The sequence below is a fragment of the Artemia sp. Qi Xiang Cuo genome, chromosome 14 (genome assembly GCF_049724085.1).
Source record: "Artemia sp. Qi Xiang Cuo chromosome 14, ASM4972408v1, whole genome shotgun sequence".
Taxonomy (NCBI): Eukaryota; Metazoa; Arthropoda; class Branchiopoda; order Anostraca; family Artemiidae; genus Artemia; species Artemia sp. Qi Xiang Cuo.
Genome location: NC_142807.1, coordinates 12310866 through 12331481, shown reverse-complemented (window position 1 = coordinate 12331481; position 20616 = coordinate 12310866). Strand labels below are relative to the sequence as shown.

At 36.5% G+C, this 20616-nt stretch overlaps 1 protein-coding gene across 1 annotated transcript in view; it reads right to left on the bottom strand.

Annotated features, from left to right (window-relative positions):
- LOC148944142 (fatty acid amide hydrolase 1-like) overlaps nt 1-8468 on the bottom strand; it is an 85571-nt gene extending 77103 nt beyond the window's left edge. The window contains exon 1 of the mRNA XM_089100804.1: nt 8342-8468. Coding sequence (XP_088956930.1) covers nt 8342-8428 — 87 coding nt within the window. The 5' untranslated portion in view covers nt 8429-8468. The remainder of the gene's footprint in view (nt 1-8341) is intronic.
- Nucleotides 8469-20616: the final 12148 nt, after the last annotated feature.

Below are 20616 nucleotides of genomic sequence, written 5' to 3'. Positions count from 1 at the left end.
TCTACTAACAAATACATAAGGAACCACATAGCCCAGCACCATATATGTTAGGTCTAAAAACAGAATTGCTGACTACAAGCAATTAGTAGGCTATAACTTATTTGCAAAGAGTATCAAAAGGTGTATCAAGTGGTATGTTCATTATTTAGCAAGAAAATTAACCAAGACATCAAAAGTTTACTTGCTCTTTTGCTAGCATAACCAATTTTTCTTTAGGGGGCTGGAACAATTGCCATCATAACAGTCCATTGCTTGTTGGAAACACTGTTTAACAGGATATGCAATGGTAGGCCTATTGTTATTACACCATTTAGTTCAGAAGAGGCCTCAGATAAGACTATCTACTGGAAAGAGTGCTGATAATCTTTGGTGCTTCCAATCTCAATAAGGAAACACAATAAAATTCTGGAAACTTACTTAAAGACATTCTAAAATACCTACTCATATCGTTCCTAAATTTGCTTTGCTTCAATTTTCCTATCATCCCTCCTGATGGACAAATATATAATGCAAAGCATATACACTTATTGTATTTCCAATACTCCCATTATTTTACCTTGAATCACATGTCCAGCAAGATAAGGTGGTGATGAGCCTCATCTGGAACATCTTGGTAGTGATGTGAGATGGCTATGGTTCAGCATTCCAGGTTAGCCTTGACTCTGCACTGGCAGAGTCCTGATCAACTCTTTTCTTGAACAATGGTTTGGGACTGACTGGTGGCTTTGGAGAGGCTGTTCCAGTGAGGGGTGATGCATACAGAGAAGAAGTGCTGGTGCTCACATCAATGGCAATGCAGGATTTGCAGCTTCTTTGTGTGACCTCTTGTTGTACTTGCAAGGGATGAGGAAAAAACCTGACCCAAGAGGTCGCTTTCAACCAGTTTGTGAGTAGTAATTGCATCACCTCTCTTCCTTTGATAAACTAGGGTGGGGAGTTTGAGGGAAAAAAGGCATTCCTCTTACAGCTTGTCTTGCAAAGCTGGTATAAGCTTCATTGCTTGCCTTTTGACACTCTCTAGTGCTTTAATATCCATTTTATAATGGGGAGATGCTAGAGTCATTCCAATTTCCAGGTGTGGATGTACAATAGCTTTGTACAGCTTCTTGACCACACATCACTTCCTGGCGGTAAACCTTTGTTTTATGAGCTGTATGGTTCAGTTTGCTTTAGCAACTTGAGCTTGTGTGTGACTGTAGAAATTGAGTTTGTCATCAACAATAAACCCCAGGTCTCTCCTTACTTACAGCTTCAAGTAGGTCTTCTCCAATGTGGTAAGGTGGTCTAGGGTTGCTGTGTCCATGATGCAGGACTTTACATTTTGACACGTTGAACTACAAAACCCACTCAGATAACCATCTAGATAGTTCATCTTAATCCTCCTGCATCATTGATTGATTGGGGCTAATTTGGGCCTGTTCTAGGAGCTTGCAATCATCAGCATATAGTGTCAGTCTATATTTCTTCTAATTGATTTAACAATAAACAGCAGGCTAAACATGAAGCAGGAAGAAAAGAGTCACACTATTTAAAATACAAGAAGTATATATAATACTACTACTACTACTACTAACAACTCACCGCAGAACCAAGCCACTTGAGGCCAACACAGCTACACACGCTCCTCCTCCATCCTAATCCATTTAAGACCTCCCTCTTCACACCCTCCCACGAAGTTTCCATTTCCTTTAAACCTTTCTTTATGACATCCTCCCACCCCAGACAAGGACGACCTGCTTTCAATTTAGCCCAAGATGATTGGCAAAAAATGAACAATCTTCAGCAATCTGTCATCCTTCATCTGCAAAATGTTACCTAGCCATCTCAACCTTTCTTTCATCATAGCCCTAGAGAGTGGTATTGAACCACATTTTTTGTAAAGCCTATTGTTTGAAATACAGTCAGTCAGCCAGGTACCCAGAACCATCCCTAAGCAATTTCTCTGGAAAACATCTAGCAAATCTTCATCCACTTTTCAGAGCACCCATGCTTCACAGCCATATTTGACCACTGTCATCACTGTAGCTTCTAATATTCTAATCTTGGTTGACAGACTTATCTTCCTATTCTTCCAAACTTTTTTTAACTGTGTAAAAACACTTTGATCTTTGGCTATTCTACTTTTAACATTTTCACTGCTCCATCTTACTAATAATACTACCAAGGTAAGTGAAGCTGCCCACCTGATCAATCTTTTCATTACCCAACATGACCTTTTCATCTTTACTTATTCCAAGCCTTAGTCTTCTTGACATTAGTTTTCAAACCTATTCTAGGACCCTGAACTCACAAAGCCTTTAAAAGTTCATTCATTTTGCTCACACTTTTGTCTAGGATGCTTATCTCATCAGCATGCTCTAAGTCCAGGAGACTTTTTCAAAATAATCCATATAAAGGGGGATAGAACACAACCCTTCTTAACTCCTGATTTAATACAAAACCAGCTGCTAACCTCATTTCCTACCTTAAATGCAGAAGTGTTATTCCTGTACATAGCACTAATCAGTTTAATGGTGGGTAAAGTAACCGAACATTTGCCCCGTTTTTGGAAAATAGACAGTTGTTTGCTTACAGCACTTCTCATATTACGGAAACGATTTTCATACTAATCCTGGCTGATGCCAGGGCAAGGTTCTACAGGTTTAGGCAGCAAATTCTTCCAGATAAGGAGTCTGAGCGATTTTATTTACACTTTTAGCCGAAAAATGCAAAAATAAACCTTTCTTTTGGTCCCCTGCCTTTGGGTAACTGGATTTTTGTCCCCTAGGTAACCGTGTTTGTCCTGGGACGAAGTGGATTGAAACATACCCTCCCAGGACAAATTGATTGGAATGTTGATTCTGTCCCAGGAACTAAAATAAATACTCCAAACTTATTTTCGAATGTGTTTTTTTCTTCAGTTAAATACAAAATACGTAAAAAAAACTTTTCTCATCAATTTTGACTAGATAAAAACACAGGATAAAAACGCACATTAAAAAATACTCTTTAAAAGTCCACGGACTGGGCAAATTCGGAATACTTCAGGCCCATCAGCAAGCATAAAAGGACCAGTGCCAGATAATTTCAAAGATCCTGCAAAAATTCTGCTCTCTGGAATGTCGGATACATTATCTTTGTTTGGCCACTTCATTGTGAATTGTGGGAAGGAACACCTTTTCAAAAATTTTAGCTGGCATATATTCTTATCCAGAAAGTCCAAGACTCAGCTGACAAACCACGGGAAATCTTTTTTCTTTGTACTGAAAAAGACAGCATAGTAACAATCCAGGAGTACTCCTTCTTCTACTGTCACAGCGTCCTCGCTAGGTCCAGCTGACGTTGACGGTTCAGGTACTTCTGAGGAATCTTTTTTCTTTGACTTGACAGTTTACTTTTTAGTATCTTTCTTTGTGCCCATGCTCTTTTCTTGCCTATACGACTCATTTGACTGATGTTGAAAGAACTTTCTTCAGACGGTCTTTTGGAGCTCTGCAGCATCTGCTACCCAACTAGGAGATGGGGTGAGCGAAAATCTTACTCCGTCTCCAGGATACCTCAGAAACCTCCAATAAGTATAAAGATCCTTTGACACTTCCTCTACTGTTTCAAAAGGGCCAGGATAGGCAGAAAAAAAGTGTTACAAGGTTTCAGCATTGATGAAATTTTCCATTGATCTCAGTACCACATCTGAATGGCTGTCTTTGGTCGCTGGGCTGTCTTCTTTGTCATTTTGTTGTTTGTTGGCATTCAACAGGAACAGTCCACAAGCTTCAAATGATTTTTTTGGTAATTCTTTTGTCATTTCTGGGTCAATGAATTCGCCAAAAAGGCTGGCAAAATTCCTTTTTGTTACTTTAAATTCCTGGCCATCCAGCTTTACTAGATTTCTTTTCTTACAAAAGAATTCCTGCCATCCTGACTTCAGAGGCTTAAACATGACAACATATAGAGATTGAAGAATGAAGGTGCTGTTTGGTGGCAAGCAGACTTGCTCAATTCCTTTTTCTTCACGAAGTTGGCTCAGGCTAAGTGACAGATGAGAAGCATGACCATCGAAAAAGAGGAAAACGGAAGAAGGTACAGACAACTCTTCTACCTTTTCCAGCAACACCTGATCAACAAATTCATACACGTTTTCAGCCCTCATCCATTCCAACTCAGATGCAGACTGATAGACGTTTTTGGGGCAATCTCTTTCACCATAAGGATGAACTCTCCCAGATTTGTACAAATAAACAACAAATGGTTTGCAACTGTCTCCTGCAGCATTCACGAACATCATGATGGTCATACAGGTTTTCTCGTCGCCTCCCGTGTTTTTTACTACTTGCTTGCTCCCTCTCTCAGCAAGAACAACCTTCCCTCTAGGGAGGAAAAAGAAATTCGTCTTGTCCCAGTTCCAAATTGGTCTCAGATCTAGCTGATCCATCTTTGGGTACTCTTTTCTTTGAGATATTTTTCGTGGTTCTGGAATCATCCCCAAATCTTGGCTTCAGTGACCTTGGACTGTCTGCCATGTATGGTTTCTGGGACATGGGTTGTCACCTCAGGGTTTCTTTTCAGGAATTTGTAGTACCAAGAAAAGTCAGTTTCTTCCCATGTATCTTTCTCCCTGCACATTTCAAACATAGCTCAGCTGTTTCAATTAGCTCCTGGTGTATTAGTGGAAATCCTTTCTTCTGACAGTCAAATATGAATTTAACAATAGCTTTCTCTTCAGCAGCACTGAAATATGATGGCCCCAAAGCAGAACTCTTTGGGGTATCATCAGTTTCTTTGTTTGACTTATGTTGTTTGTATGCATAAATAAGTGTTATACGTGGTATCCCGTACTTTTTGCCAATGGCCTTGAAGCCCAGCTCACCAGGGATGTACTCAGAAAGCACCTTTTCCAGATCAGATTTTGTGTATGTTGCCTTATGCTTCTTTTTCCTGACCTTGCTTTTCTCAGATGTCCCAGTACTTTTTCTGTTTTCATGGTTTTTCTTCACCAGTCTTTTTCTTTTCACCATGTTTTTTTTTTTTGTCTCCTTCATCAGAATCTCTGTCACTAGAATAATCTTCACTGAAGTCACTTTTAATGTCACTGCTGGTTTTTATCGAGGAACTTGAAGAGCTTGTGCTACTTGAAGATGTAGACAATTCTGTTACTAGAAAGTAGTCTACAACCGACTCCATTTCAGTCAATGAGGAATCACTTTTTGCATGGTATTTTTAGTGTCTCCTCCAATTTTGGTAAGTTTTCTTTTGACTGGCTTTGCTCACCCTCTTCCTTTTCTGTTCATCTTTCCAGTTGCTGTTATACTTTTCTTTCCTCTTCTTCTTTCTCTGCTCCAAAAAAGCCAGCTGAGGCTGAAGGTGCTTCATGTGTCTTTGAGGTGGCATTCTAGAAAAAAACAAAATTAATTTCTGCTTTATACTTGGGGACAAAAACAAAACAAATCAGCAAAATTAGTCCCTTTTTTCAACAATTTGTCTCTTAGATGGTTCACCTTTAAAAAGTATGTTGTTAGAAAGTTTTGGCCCCAATATCTTTATTCTGACCCTTTGGTCATTCAAGCCACAAGGGGAAAATTTTTTTTTATTGTGATTCATCCCTGGTAAAATGAAAAGCTGTAGTTTTCCTGGTAATTTCAATAATAATTGAGTACCAACACAGCTGACATTTCTTCAGTCTGGAAACAAGAAACTAAATGGAAGCCATTAAACAATTTGTCCCCTAGTAACCTGTTTGGTCCCTTGCTAATCTAGGAAAAAATTGAAGTAAAGAAACACATATAGCCTGTTCTATGCATGCCAACAAGAAAAGGAATTAATTTAGAACAGACCAAATGCAACAATTTGTGTGTATGTTCAAAATTAAAAAAAAATATTTACATTTGTTGATTACTCACTTCAAAATCCTAAACTTCAGTTGGGCACCTTGAATACACATGTGTCCCCGGAAACTGAAGAATCTTTTCTTCTTGAAGTTTCACGGCATATTGGCCCACAGACAAGGGTGGGAACAAATACAGACTATCCTCAGTCTAATGCATGACTGTTTCCAATCAACAGTTTTGAAGCTTGCTCAAGTATCCTGAAAATTTGTGTTCCCAGTTATGGATTTTGGGAGTCAAAGTTTGGTAACTTTACCCTATTTGTCTGGTATAAGACACAAGGATAAAACCTTTACTAAAGCTCTTCTATCAACAGAATTGAATGCTTGCTCATAATCTATAAAACTGAGGACCAAAGGTGTTTGACAACTCAGGCACTTTTCAATTATTAAGACAAGAGTGAAAATTTGGTTGACATATCCTCTACCTTTTCTATAACCACACATGTTCTTCTCTTAAAACTTGGTCTACAGCATCTCTCAGTCTAAAAAGTATCATATTACTAAGTAATTTGCTACCTACAGAGACCAGAGTAATGCCTCAATAATTACCACATTCACTTTTAACACCTTTCTTATAAAGTGGCTTAATTAAGGAGCCATCATATTCAAGAAATGCATTTATCACCCTATCAGCACCTGGAGCCTTATTATTTTTTAATCCTTTTAGTACAGTCACTATCTCTTCCTCACAAAATAAATCTTCCTTCATATCCAAGGTGTCACAAACTTTCAATTTCCTCTATATCTTTTCCTGCAACTCTATCTTGGTTTAGCAAATCCTCAAAATGTTCTGCCCATCTCTCTTTAATTCTTTCCTTATTGCTAATTGTGCCTCATTCCTATCTTCAAATGGGCCAAGTCCAGATTGACTATTCCCTTTCAATTTATTAAAATACCAGTACAATATTTTACTATTATGCCATATAGCTGCATCTTTCAGATTTTTGGCAATTTTATCCATGGCCTCCACTTCACACCTTCTTAGTTCATATTTTAATGCTTTCTCCACTTTCTTTACATTCCCTTTGTTTTTGTATGATCTACCACTAAGATATTTCTGGTAAAAGTCCTTTCTCCTTTATATTAAACATAAAGCTTTTACACTAATATTTTTAGCTGCAGTCCTAGCTTTTTTCCCTCAGACACCTTCAGCAGCTTCACAAATTATTTTTCTAAAATTATTCCAACCATCTTCCACATTATCAAATTTTAAACTATCAAGTTTAGTATTCAACTGTTCCTGGAAAGTTTCTCTCAAATTCATATCCTGGAGTCTACCAACATCATAACTTCACCAGAGGAAGTTACCCTTACCCAATTTTAGAATGTTTTAATTTAGCTTCCAGAATTAGTAAAATTATTGATTAGGGGCTTCTTGGTATTTGGAGTAACTTTCAAGAGTAAGTCCAGGGTATAAAATTTAACCTAGGGAGGCATTATCCAGGTATTATCTCTAGCCTTTTCTTATTTCTAGGGCTTAAAAGATTGTATACCTGACAGGTGTATACCCCTCAAAATTTGGTAATTTTTGCCAAATCATATTATTGACTTATGAATAAAGCTAATATACCACTCAGTGCCTTTTTTATGTTATTTCAAAATATAATAATCATTTTTTTCAGAAATGAATTATACCCCCACCACTATATATACCAATTCAGGGTATATATTTTGCACATTAGGTTGGCAAATTTTATTTCTGATGTAAATGGGAAGTAATTTTAAATTTTACCCCCACCCCCAATGTGCAAATATATACCCTGAATTGGTACATGGGCATAGGGAGGGGGGCAGGGGGGCAGCTGCCCCACCCTAGACCTTCAAATTTACATTAGATCTGGCTGAAAAAGCAGATGGTTGGAAAAGCAGTAGATAAAAGGCCCTCCATCACACTATCGACTGCCCCCCCCTCTAGACAATATGCTGCCTATACCCATGAATTGGTATAGCCTATATAGGGGGGGGGGGGTAAAATTTATTTCCAAAAAAAATGATTATTATATTTGGAATGAGCATAAAAAAAGGCATTGAGTGGTATATTTGCTTTATTCATAAGTCAATAATATGATTTGGTAAAAATTTACCCAAAATTCTAGGCTAACATTTGATAGGCTAAGAAGAAGATCTAGCCTAGCCTAGGAATTGACATAGTAGTTTAGAAATACCTTCCGAAGAACTTTTTGGTCTAAGATTCAGTCCTGAAAGATTCATTCATCTAAATCCACTACTTTCCAAGATAGGCCTAGCTAGCCTAGTAGGCCTAACCCCTAAACTAGAATTTTGAAGTGTTTCCTTACAGAAAGTGGAACCAATCAACACTTACTGAGTGTTGGTTATTTATTTTTAATCTGAATTCTATCCTAGCATGACCATAAATTTACCCTTGCCTAGATTATTAGGGCAGCCTAGGCCTATGTTTATCTCCAGTAACCTAGCCTGGATGTTCACATTCAGTTCATAGAGACGTAAGATACCAACATTTCCTGTCCAATTATTGATTATCCAATATCTAGTATAGATAAACACCAATGAAAATGTGAAAACTACTAAAGAAACGAGTAACATCTTCAAAATAACATGGAAACAAGTTGGTACATAAGCACTGGAAGAAGTTCAAATTTAAGTTTAAAGAGCCATCTATAAAACGACTTTCATAAATGTCAGCTTCATAAATGACAAGCTTTTCTAGCAGTGGCGTAATTTCGTCAAAATCTGGGGGGGGGGGCAAAGTTGGAGCCAATTTTCCTGAATCAAGTGAAAATAATAGTGAAAATTGGAAAATAAGTCATATATGACCATAAAGACAAAGATATACTAAAAAAAACTGGCATGTTTCTCTGGATATGTGAATCGTGCAGACTATCTTAATTTTTACAAGATTTTTTATAACACCTAAATTTCAGTTGGAGAGGGGGGGGGCAAACTGAAGTCTAGGGGGACAAACTTGGGTCTGAAGGGGCTAGCTGCTCCCTGCTTTATATCAAATTACGTCCCTCTTTTCTAGAAAGGTTGCAACATTTATCACTATTTCTGATGATTGATTTGATGCCTAGCAATTTTTCCGGCTAGAAATTTTGAGTATTTTTTTCTAAAACTAAATATTTCATCCTAAATCTATTGTTTTCTCATAATAGAGCGTGCAAATTCAAGCGAATATTTTGGAATTTAAGGAGCTAATTATTTTGCAAGCAAAGGGATGCCTTAGAGAAAACTCTACTGACGACCAGGAATAACCAAAAACTATTCTCTCTCTTCTTTATTCGAAAGTATAGTTAATAAAAATAATAAAATTTGACCAAGATAAAGCTGATACGATTTGTGTGGACCAATTTTCATAAAGCAACATTACATAAATAAGAACTGTTAAGGCTGTAAGCCTCCACAGCATGACGGCCATTTGGTCACCTTTTTTTTCATAGAATATTTCAATTGAATCTACGTTGAATGGTCTGGATCAATTGTTTCTTTTCATTTTATTTTTAATAGCAGAATCTCAACGAATATTCAGTTCTAGCTTCGTAAATTAATGGTCAATATATTGTAAATTTGGTGTGAACCCTTCGCAATTTTTTTTTTCATAAGTTAAGCAAGTCTTTACCTTCACTTAGATAATAATTCTCTCTATCTTTAATCCATCAAGTATTTGTAACATAATTTTCGATTGTATCGGCAATAATAAATAGAATCCTTTTCCAAACAAAATGATTACCCTGGCTGGTAATACAGCTGTTAAAGAAATAGCTGGAGCCATTATGTTATTTTTTTTGTAATTTGTAAACAGAAGAGTAAAGCCCTATTTCAAGAGTCAAAACAATTGCTAACTTTGCCTATATTGAAGACAGCGCTTAACCGGGTAGATCAAGATTGCAGTCTGGAAAATGAAAAGGGTCTTAGTCGAGATATTGCACCATCAGGAAAATTAAGAGCTTGGCACCATTATTGTTCTGATTCCAAACATGTCGGGAATAATCTGAAACATGACGAGAGAGTATGGGGCACAAATTTCAAGATCAGCAGATACTTTTTCAGATTGAAATACTTATATTATCATAATAATTGAACAAAATAACTTGGGAAATCCTTCTGAATTCTAGTCATCCGCACGGAAGTTTAGCATAAAGAAAGAAATGGTGTTTGAACTACTGAATAGCTTTATGCTGAGTATTTTCGGTTTAGCTCATTAACCTTTGACAGGCCACTATATGAACGAATACCAGGAAAAATCTACAACGCTTCCCATGTAATCTCTAGGTCAGACTATTGACGAAAAATTTTATTTTTGCATGATTTATTCAAAATTGTCAATTTTAGACCATGTTGTAAAAATACGACATTAGCCTCTCGATTATATAAAAATGGGGCATTTTCACTTGGTGTGGAAGGCTTTAAAACAATTGTTTTTGGCAGTAAGGCACAGTGGAAGGTCACATTTTTCGCATTCAAAAGTGGTATATCCCGATTTGCACTCTTTGCAGCGGCTCTGCTTTTCAGTCTTTTTGGCAAGTGATCAAGTCCATCGGCTTGAGCAGATATTGCCGGTCGGATTCGATTGCGACTTCGAATGGGGCTGGGGCTGGGACTATCTTCAACATCTGCGGATGGTCTACCACGTTTGCGTTGGGGCATCATACGCTCCGAGGCATACAACCCTGCAGCAACTACATACCTGAAGGCTCTCAAGATTATCGGTTCATCTGTCCTTGAAGTCAACGCTTTGACGTCTGACCTGAAAAAAAGCCAGCTATTGCAGACTGCTGTGTCAATAAGCCGCTAGAAGATTCTCATATACCATTTTCGTGTCCGAAGATGAGTTCGGCACATCTCCGCCAGCATGTCTGCTAAATCTACACCACCCATATGAAGTTTGTACTCATAAACAATGGCTGGCCTTGAAACTTCAACCCTGGATTTATCCTTAACGTTCCAGCGTCTGCACGTATCCTGTGGCGTTATTCCTGCATACGTTGAAGCCAAGCAAACCGTGTTGTTATCTAACCATTTCACTACAATAACGCAGAATGAATGTCAGTCCTGTAATCTGACGTTCCTCTCTCTCATTTCTTCATTTCACCTTCTGAGAGAAGTGGCCAGCCCTTCAGTTGTACTTTGTTCAACGTACCAATACAACGGAATTTTGCAATATTGAGCAAACTCATCAGTTTCAAGCTCAAAAACCATTTGTAAAAGTAAATACTGTAGTTCATTTTCTCTGGTAAGGTACTCATCAGACGTAAAACTATGTTGCCTCCAACTCCAAGATCTGGCTCTATGTCATCTTCAACAAGAGTGCCCTTCCCTTGGTAAACTTCAAAATCATATACAAAACCTGACACACCGGCTCTTGTGAACACTTTTAGTCCCCACTTCGTCGGCTTTTTTGGTAGATATTGTCTCAAGTTGCTTCGCCCCTTGGAAGGAATCATTTGCTCGTCAATTGAATGGTGTTCTTCGGGGCTGACTTCAAGAAACTTGGAACGGATATGACTCAGGACGGGTCGAATCTTGTATAGCTTGTCAAATCCTTGTTCTCCAGGTTTCTTAGCTTTATTTTTGTCGTTGAAATGAAGAAAACGTTTGATCTTGTCAAACCTTTGTCGGCCCATCTTGTCGGCAATTTGAGGGTATCTGGTGGCTGCTTCCCAGTGCATTTGATAATAGGGAACTTTTATCACTCCAAATAATGGAATAATGCTCATGAAAACTTTTAGCTCTTCGGCAATGAGGCAGAGGTTGCATCCCTCAGTTTGAAGTGCAAAGACGTTACTTTGTTCAACTATCAGCTCAAGAAGTTCATCGTCAAAGAATTTTTGGAAGTATTTCAGTGGAGTCTCCAAGATGCCCGGAACTTGGCGAGGCTCTCCTTTCCAAGACAGATCAACTTTTTCCATCTCTGCTTTTCTCCAGTCGAATTTTTCTTGGACTTTCGATTTCTTCTTTGATTTTCCAGTACTTGTTGTTACCGGTTGCTGTTGCTGACTGGAGGGTGGAGTTTCCCCCGAGTCATCGTCACTGGGTTCAGTGTTAGCCTCCACGTCATCCTGTTCCAAGAAGAAGTGGAGATTGTCCAGTAGAGGCAACAAGTCTGCATCAGGATCATCGATAAGATCTTCTGGAGACAGGAAGTCTGGATCATTGTCATCATCATCGTCGGACAAATCAGACAACATGTCTTCTCGAATGTCAAAAATATACTTGGCCGCCTCTTCTGCGTCAATTCGGCGATTTTGAGCTCGTTTTCTTAGTCTGTCGTAAGATTCCGCCATCTAGAAAGAAAACAAAAATTAGACATATGAAACACCCTGTCTACTCAATGATCCACCATTCCTGAGGGTGGTTTGAGCTACTATGTAGGAGGGACTCCTCCTACATAATAGCTGATGTAAAATTATATTGTTTTCTTTACCCTTTTTATTTTCTTATTTAGTTGTTTGTTTCATAATTTTGAGCCACGATCGTCCGATGTTGTATTTTTACAACAGGAGGAAGTTTATCTTGCTACTGATCCAAATTCTTGCACATTTCGTGAATTTCAACTACAGTAATTCTAAACGGTATATATTTTATACGCATATGACATGCAAGGAATCTCCCACCATTTCGTTTTGTTTCCAGTTTCTAGCTTAGAAATTGCCTACCTTTTCATTCGTTTTTCTTATCCCTTGGTTTGGTGACTCACTGTTTGGGTCACATGTCAAACAGCAGCTCCCCGAAGGCATCAATCGACTGTCTTCTCTCAGCCCCATCGAAAGATGTTGATAAAAGCAGTATTTTTTTACAGCAAGATGGCAGTCCAAGCTCAAAAAGTACAGTGTGGTTTTTTTACAACAATTGCCTCTGTAGGGTTAAAGCTCCAATGCTGAGTGAAAATTCTCAAAAGTGAAGAATATGGAAACGAAAATTTGCTAGAGAAACAGCTTGCTTGCTAAAACCCTGCAGGATTTGATACAACCAAAACAACATATCTGCGGGACAAGCAATCAGTTATATTCGTAAGAGGCACCGGAAAAACTATTCTAGTCTAATAGAAAATAGGAAATGACCTTCTAGAATAGCAAACAGAGTACTGTTAAAGTCCCAGTGGAAGAAGAAGAAATTATATCTTAAATTAAGGTCCTATTTTCATAAGCTACATATGTAATAAAAGATTATTAAGTTTCGTTTCAAATTCACCTAGGTCATTTGGTAAATTAAGGTATGAAAATTTGAGTTATGTGTGAAGACTATGTTGTCATCAAGAGGCTTTGTGCTGCGGTGAGTAGTTAATAGCAGTAGTAGTAGTTAGAACTGCAAAAATGTGAAAATCATTTGAAAATTCTTGAAAATTAAATGCTTTGAGATGTGAAATTCTGAAATTTAATTCTACGACTTGTGGAATTTGAAAAGATATGCGAGAACCATGAAATGGAAATGTTTTGTTTTGTCAAAATCTAAAAATTAAGAATTCAAATACTCTGAAAATGATCAAGAAAACCTGAAAGTGTGAACACGTTGTGCTTTCCCAATATAGGAATTTTAAGTCTTTGGTTTCAAAATGTGAACATCGTAAAGTTTTTTGAAGTTTGTAAAATATTGTGTTATCTAAAGATTCTTGAAACATTAATGCTTTTAGATGTCAAAATTGTGACAATTAAGTCTATGACTTTTGGTCTTCTGAAAAAAAAACAAAAAAAAACAGTTGATATTCTCTAATTGAGAAGCTTTTGAGTTGTCAAATTTCCAAAATAACCTCTAAAAACTAAAATAATTTCCAAAAAAGGTACGAAATTTGAAAAGGTAAAGATATAGTTTTGTTCGAATATAAAAATTGTTGCTCTTAGAAGTGTGAAAATGCGATACCTATTAAGATTACTTAAATGTGAAGGCTTTGTGCTGTAAAATTGTTAAAACCCAGTCTAAGAATGAAGGAATTTTGAAAAAAGTTTAGATACTAAAAAGTGTGACGACATGGTCATGTCAAAGTTTTAAAAATCGTAAGCCTTAGAAGAATTTATTAAGATTCTTTAAAGTTGAAGGCTATGAGTTGTGAAATAGTGAGAATCATGTGTTAAAACTGTGGATCTTGAAATAACGCTGAGATTTTTGAAAGTGTGAGGGCATTATGAAAAATATAAAAATTATGTGTCAAAATTGTGAAAATGTTAGCTTTCTTAAAATTATCGATTTGAGTACCTTTGAGTTTTCATACTATGAAAAATAAGCCTATGATTTGTAGTGTTGGGTTTCCCTAAACTGTGTTGTCAAAATATAAAAAGTGTAAAAGTGTAAAAAGTGTCAAAATAAAAGTGTAAAGTGTAGAAAGTGTGAAAATGAGTGAAATTGTTAAGATTCTTTAAATTTGGTTAAATAAAAAAAGCAAGTTTTTTCAACAGAAAGTAAGGAGCAACAATTAAAACTTATAACGAACAGAAATTATTACGCATATTAGGAGGGCTACCCCTCGTCCATACCTCGCTAATTACGCTAAAGTTCAATTTTTATCCCAAACTCTTTAAGAATGACTCCCAATTCACAAAAGCAGTTTAATTAGAATAAATAGCTCTTTTAGAAGTACTAAAAAACTTTAGCGTTAAGAGCGTGGTATTGACGAGGGGAGACCCCTCTTATGCGTAATTATTTCTGTTCGTTTTATGTCTTAATGTTGCTTCTTACTTTCAGTTGAAATAACTTGTTCTTTTTACTTAATTTCTGATCGTTTTTTAAATAATACTGGGAGATCTGGCTCCCCCTCCATGGAGGATTCCCTTTCTTCATGAGAAATTCCTCCACGGAAATATCCTCCAACGTATCCCCCCTCGATCCATCATCAAAATAATCCCCCTGACAAAGTCTTTATACGTCCCAATAACCAAGACTATATAAACAATATGCAAAGCTAATAACTTGTAGTCCTTCCCTCGGGGACTGTGGGGGATTAAGACAACCTCAAAGACATAGTTATAAGATTTGTTGACTATACTGAACAAAATGGCTATCTCAAAATTTTGATCGGGTACTTTGTGGAAAAATGAGCGTGGGAGGGGGGCTAGCTGCACTCGAATATGTTTGATCACTTAAAAAGGGTACTAAAACTTTTGATTTCTCATCAAATTAGTCCTCTTCCGATCTTTTATGATCAATATTTTGATGTGATCACCCTTGGGAAAAAAACAACAAAAAAGCAAATAAACACGCATCCGTGATCTTCCTTCGGGCAAAAAAAATACAAAATTCCACATTTTTGTACACAAGAGCTTGAAACCTCTACAGTAGGGCTCTCTGGTATGCTGAATCTGACGGAGTGATTTTCATTAAGATCACTTGATGTTTTAGGGGTGTTTCCCCCCTTTTTCAAAAATAGGGCACCATTTTTCAGGATGGTAACTTTTGGTGGGTACCATTAAATTTGAAGAGTATCAAACTTTTTGAATAAGCATCAAAATTTGGTTCTGTTTATGCATCTATGTTTATAAGGACCATGCTCCTCTGGGGTCTGGTTACTATTAATCCGTATCGTTCCTCACCTAAAAACAGTTCATTTCATTGAACGATTTGATAGTTTCAAAATGTTAAATTTTTAAAACTAATTCTAAGGATTGGGAAAATTTGAAAAATAATTTATTATTCAACTCTGAAACCAATAATTTTCATAAAAAGGGATTTGTGACTTTTTTGACATAAGGGACATTTCCTCTTGCGTTGATAAAAAAAATCATTTATTTTAATATATCCAACTTAAATACCTATCCAGAATAAAAAGAAAGAATTAAAAAAAAGTTTTCAATATATAGAGTCAAAGTTATTTTAGATGAAGTATAAACATTTCGCTTTCTAAAGCCTCAAAATAAGCTTGTTACATAAATTGCAGTTGAAAAAAACAATTATGAAAGTTCCGAATAATATTTTTGTAAAGAAAGAACAACTTTTTCAAAGTCAAAACAATAAACTGCCTTTTAAAGCTACAAAAAAAAAAACCATTAAAAGGATAAGAGGGTAGAAAAGGGTAGCAAGGGGTATGAGATTTAAAGGGGATTGAAAGTGTTGAATAAAGGGTTGAGTGAGTTAAAAAGTTGCAAAGATTAAAGGGGATAAGCCCCCCTGCTCCACTGGCTCCGATCGGATACCTTAGCTATTTCTTCTGTCGTGTAAGGGACTCTTGTTTTTCGTATCATTAACGTCTGTTCTCTTAACATCCAGTAGAGTGAAACCACTCATTTCAGTAATCAATAGACAATTCTAAAACCTTTGCCAAAGTCAAAAAGATTTTTTTCCTAAGAAACCTCCATTAAATTCCTAGAGAATTGAAACACACAAGCAGAACTATTATGGGGGTACGGGCCTCCCAAAAAATAAGGCCAGAGAGCAGGCCAAGTTTTTATTTCATCAGCTTTTAATTTGTATCATCAATTTCTTAGACCTTTACAAAGGAGACCACAGTGCACAAGAATAAATCTAAAAAATGTAGTGTCTCCAAAAACAGAACATAAAAAGGAGCAAAAAAACTCATTTTTTTCCAAATAGCTTGAAACTTATATCCTCAAGCCATGACGATCCAAGTTAAAAAAAAAGAAAATCAATGGTCCAGAAATTGGACGCAAAAACGGGTGAATGTTTCTTTCAAACGTCTTGAAAAATAGATTCTTAAGGCCCTGAGCAAACAAAACCCCAATATGGTAGCAAATTCTTAGATTGGGACTAGTGCTTCTGAAATGGGGCGGAAAATACACTAACCAATGATATTTAAATCCCTTCAAAATGCTTAAAAATGCTCATGATGATGCTGAAGAATTTTTGTGGTCGTTTCCTCGCCAAGCGGACTTTAAATTTTGGTTAGGGAGGGAGAGGTTGTTATGGGCCTGAAAACAGGCAAGAAAACCGTTTTTTTCTATCGATTTGAAACTTGTATTTGCAAGTTCGTGGGATAAGGGAAAATTTATTTACAAAAAAATTGGTTAAGGGCCCAACTCCTTTGCAACAGGGCCCAAAAAGGGCCGAGCAGTGTTTTTTGGATAAATCTGAAACTTGTATCCTGAATAAGGTAAACACGAGATTTGAATCTATATTGAATTTTGCCTATCAAACAGTTCGTCGTAACGAACTATAAGTAAGGAGCGACCCGGCTTAATAGTAACAGAAACTCTAACAAACGGAATTTTAATACCAATAGATACATCAAAAGAATCAGATGTTTATGCTGATTTCAAATATATATATTTGATTAAGTTTAGTCTTACCCATCAAAAGTTACGCTCCTGAGAAAATTTGCTTTGTTTCCGAAAAAGGGGAAAACGACCCCTAAAAGCTATAGAACTTGAATGAAAATCACACCACTAGATTCAGCGTATCAGAGATCCCTATTATAGAAGTTTCAAACTCCTATCTGCAAAAATGTGGAATTTTGTATTTTTGCCAGAAGAAAAATCACGGATGCGTGTTTATATGTTGTTTTTTTTTCCCCAGGGATGATCGTATCGAACCAGTGGTCCTAGAATATCGCAGTAGGGCTCATTCGAACGGAAATTAAAAGTTCTAGTGCTCTTATTAAGATAAAAAAGTGGAGGGCAACAAGGCCCCCTCCCACGCTCATTTTTTCCCAAAGTCACGCGATCAAAATTTTGAGATAGCCATTTTGTTCAGCATGGTAAAAAAACAATAACTATGTCTTTGAGGATGACTTAATTCCCCAACGTCCCCGGGGGAAGGTCTTCAAGTTATGAACTTTGCCCAGTGTTTACATATAGTATTGGTTTTTGGGAAGTTTACAGAAGTTTTCAGGGGGGATTTTTTCTGGTAGTTGGGGGGTGGGTGGGTCATGGGTTACGTGGGGGGATCTTTCCACGGAGGAAGTTTTCATGGAAGAAAGTACATTACTATGAAGGAGGCACAGGATTTCCCCGCATTATTAAAAAAAACGATCTGAAATTAAATAATGAAAACAACAAAAAATTTTTCAACTGAAAGTAAGGAGCAACATCAAAATTTAAAACGAACAGAAATTATTACGTATATGATTGGGTTTGCCCCTTAGTCATTACCTCGCTCTCTACGCTAAGTTTTTTTTTGTACTTTCTTCAGAGCTATTTATTCTAATTAACGGCCTTTGTGATTAAGGGGTCATTCTAAAAGAATTGGAACAAAAATTGAACCTTAGCGTAAGGAGCGAGGTATAGAATAGAGGTCGAACCCCCTAATATACGTAATAAAAATATACGAATATAGAAGTTCGTTACGTAAGTTAATTTGTAAGTTACGCCAGAACAAACTTTCAACAAAGCCATTTAGCCAAAAAAAGTAGAATTAATATGCAAATTTTGTTTTAATTTTTCATGTACGGTGAGCCAAAAATCAAAGTTGCATTGAATCAAAGCTGCATTAGTTTAAAAACATTCAGAAATTAAATAAAAAAAACAAGTTATTTCTAAACTGAAACTAAGGAGCGACATTAAAACTTAAGACGAACAGAAATTATTCCGTATATGAAAGGGGCTGCCTCCTCCTCAACGCCTCGGTCTTTCCGCTAAAGTCTGACTCTGTCTCGCAACTTTATTTTTTAAAACAATAAAAAACTTTAGCTTAAAGAACGAGGCGTTGAGGAGGGGACAGCCCCTTTCATATACGGAATAATTTCTGTTCGTTTTAAGTTTTAATGTCGCTCCTTACTTTCAGTTAAAAAGAAAATTGTTTGTTTTATTTAATAGGATAGGGATCAAGATGGTTTTAGGCTCATATAAAAGCAGAGCTTAGCCTGTTTTTTTTTTTTATCAAAACTCTCCTCCATATTCACCTCAACCCAAAAAATGATTGCACAGTGTACTCTTTTGATATTTTGATGAAATATTCATATTTTGCAAAACAAAATTTAATTCCGGTTCAGATTTTAGTTTTAACCAGAAAAGCAAAAAAATAAACTTATCAACAGATGTTGCACTTGACCTGGATCAGAACTGTGTCTATTAAGACAAACATGGATTTATAAAATAATTTTTGGAAGTTCTTTAAACTTTATATAGCTTTTTTAAAGTACTAAAAAACTTTAGCGTGAGGAGCAAGGTATTAAGGAGAGGGCAATCGCCCTTATATATGTATTAGTTTCTGTTTTAAGTTTTAATATTGCTCCTTACTTTCAGTTGAAAAAACTTCTTTTTTGATTTAATCATTTTGAGGGAAACAAAAGTATAACACAGATCTGAAGGTTTACTCAAAGTCATTTGGGTTGCACGCCGTTCGACTTCTAAAGTTTGAAAATGGCATAAAAATAGGTAATTTTATGCAGTATAAAAAGACTATTAATAGCGAAGTGGGGTTTGAATTGGCATAAGGGAGCTGTTACTCCTCTTAGGCTTTGTTTTACTCTGGTTATTTGAAATGGTTTCACCCAGTTCCACTTCTCTCTAGAATAATTCACTCGTTGGTAGGGTCATATACAGGTTAACGTATTTAAACTTAACTATTTTACGCTTTGAAGGACTAGGCACACGTAGCTGATTAAGGGAACCGATTTTAGCATCAGTGGACAAACGATAGCGGTAAGAAAAATTTGTTGAAAGAAAAATTTATTGCGCAAAATTTTCAAAACAAAAAATCATGGACACAAATAGTCAACTGGAGTTTATTAATAGTTGCTTGATTGATCTCAGCATAGCTTCCAGTTTAGTTCTCAGCTCACTAGTGGGGTCTTTCACCACAGATACCTCTGGCTGACTATTTATTTGTATCCCTATTTTTTGTGATAATCACGATGAAAATCAGCGCTGATTTTGTAAACCGGTGCCGAAAACTAGAAAATTTCTCAAGCTCAAATAGACGTCGATTTTTTTTGAAATCGGCGCTGATTGGGAAATCCGTTCCCGAAATCAGCTACGTGTGCCCAGCCCTTAACTGCTGAATAATATTTTGTAGACCTTTTTACTACTACAATGTGCTAGTGTTTCAGCAACCTGTAGTGAGTTAAACAAAGCCAATCTTTTGTTAAAATTAGCTCTATTAAAGCTAATCGAGCTAACCTTGAGATGAATCAAATAGCTATCTCAAAAGTTTGATAAGATGTCTTTGGAAAAAAGGCATGGGAGGGAGACTAGATGCTCTGCAATGTATTTAGACTCTTAATAAGAACACTCGAAATTTTAATTTTAATATTTAATAAGTCTTTTCTCGATTTTATAGGACCATTGGTTCGATACGATCGTCCCTGAAACAAAAAAAAAAAAAAACAACAACAAATAAACACGCCTTCATGATGGGCCGTCGCCTTTGCTCGTAAGCTCGTAGCTTTTGATTGGTAACATTAACCTTAATGAATTTTATATATTTCAAATCAGCATAAAAATAAACTTCTGTTGATGTATCAATTTATCAAAATTCTGTTATTTAGAGCTTCTGTTACTTTTGGGCCATGTTGCTCCTTACTTACAGTTCGTTCCTAATAGCTATTCGATAGTTCTTGGGTGTTTAAGAAAACCTATTACAAGTTAACCTTTAGATATTTGTACGTAACAGTAATGGATAAACTAGATCAGACACGTACACATAACTTTTTTTTTTGGAGGAAGAAAGCAAAAACAAAACAAAACTGTAATTTGAATCAGAAGTAACCAGAAATTTAAGAGATATTCGTATGTTTGGGCCCCAGCCCCGAGGCCGTGCTTCCTGCGTACATCGCTCATCCAAAGGAGGCTCTGCAAATCAACTAAAAACGAACGTAAAGCATCAGAAATACAACTGATTCAGCACCCCCCTTAAACCCACATCAATGCTACAGTGTAATTGGCACCATGTCC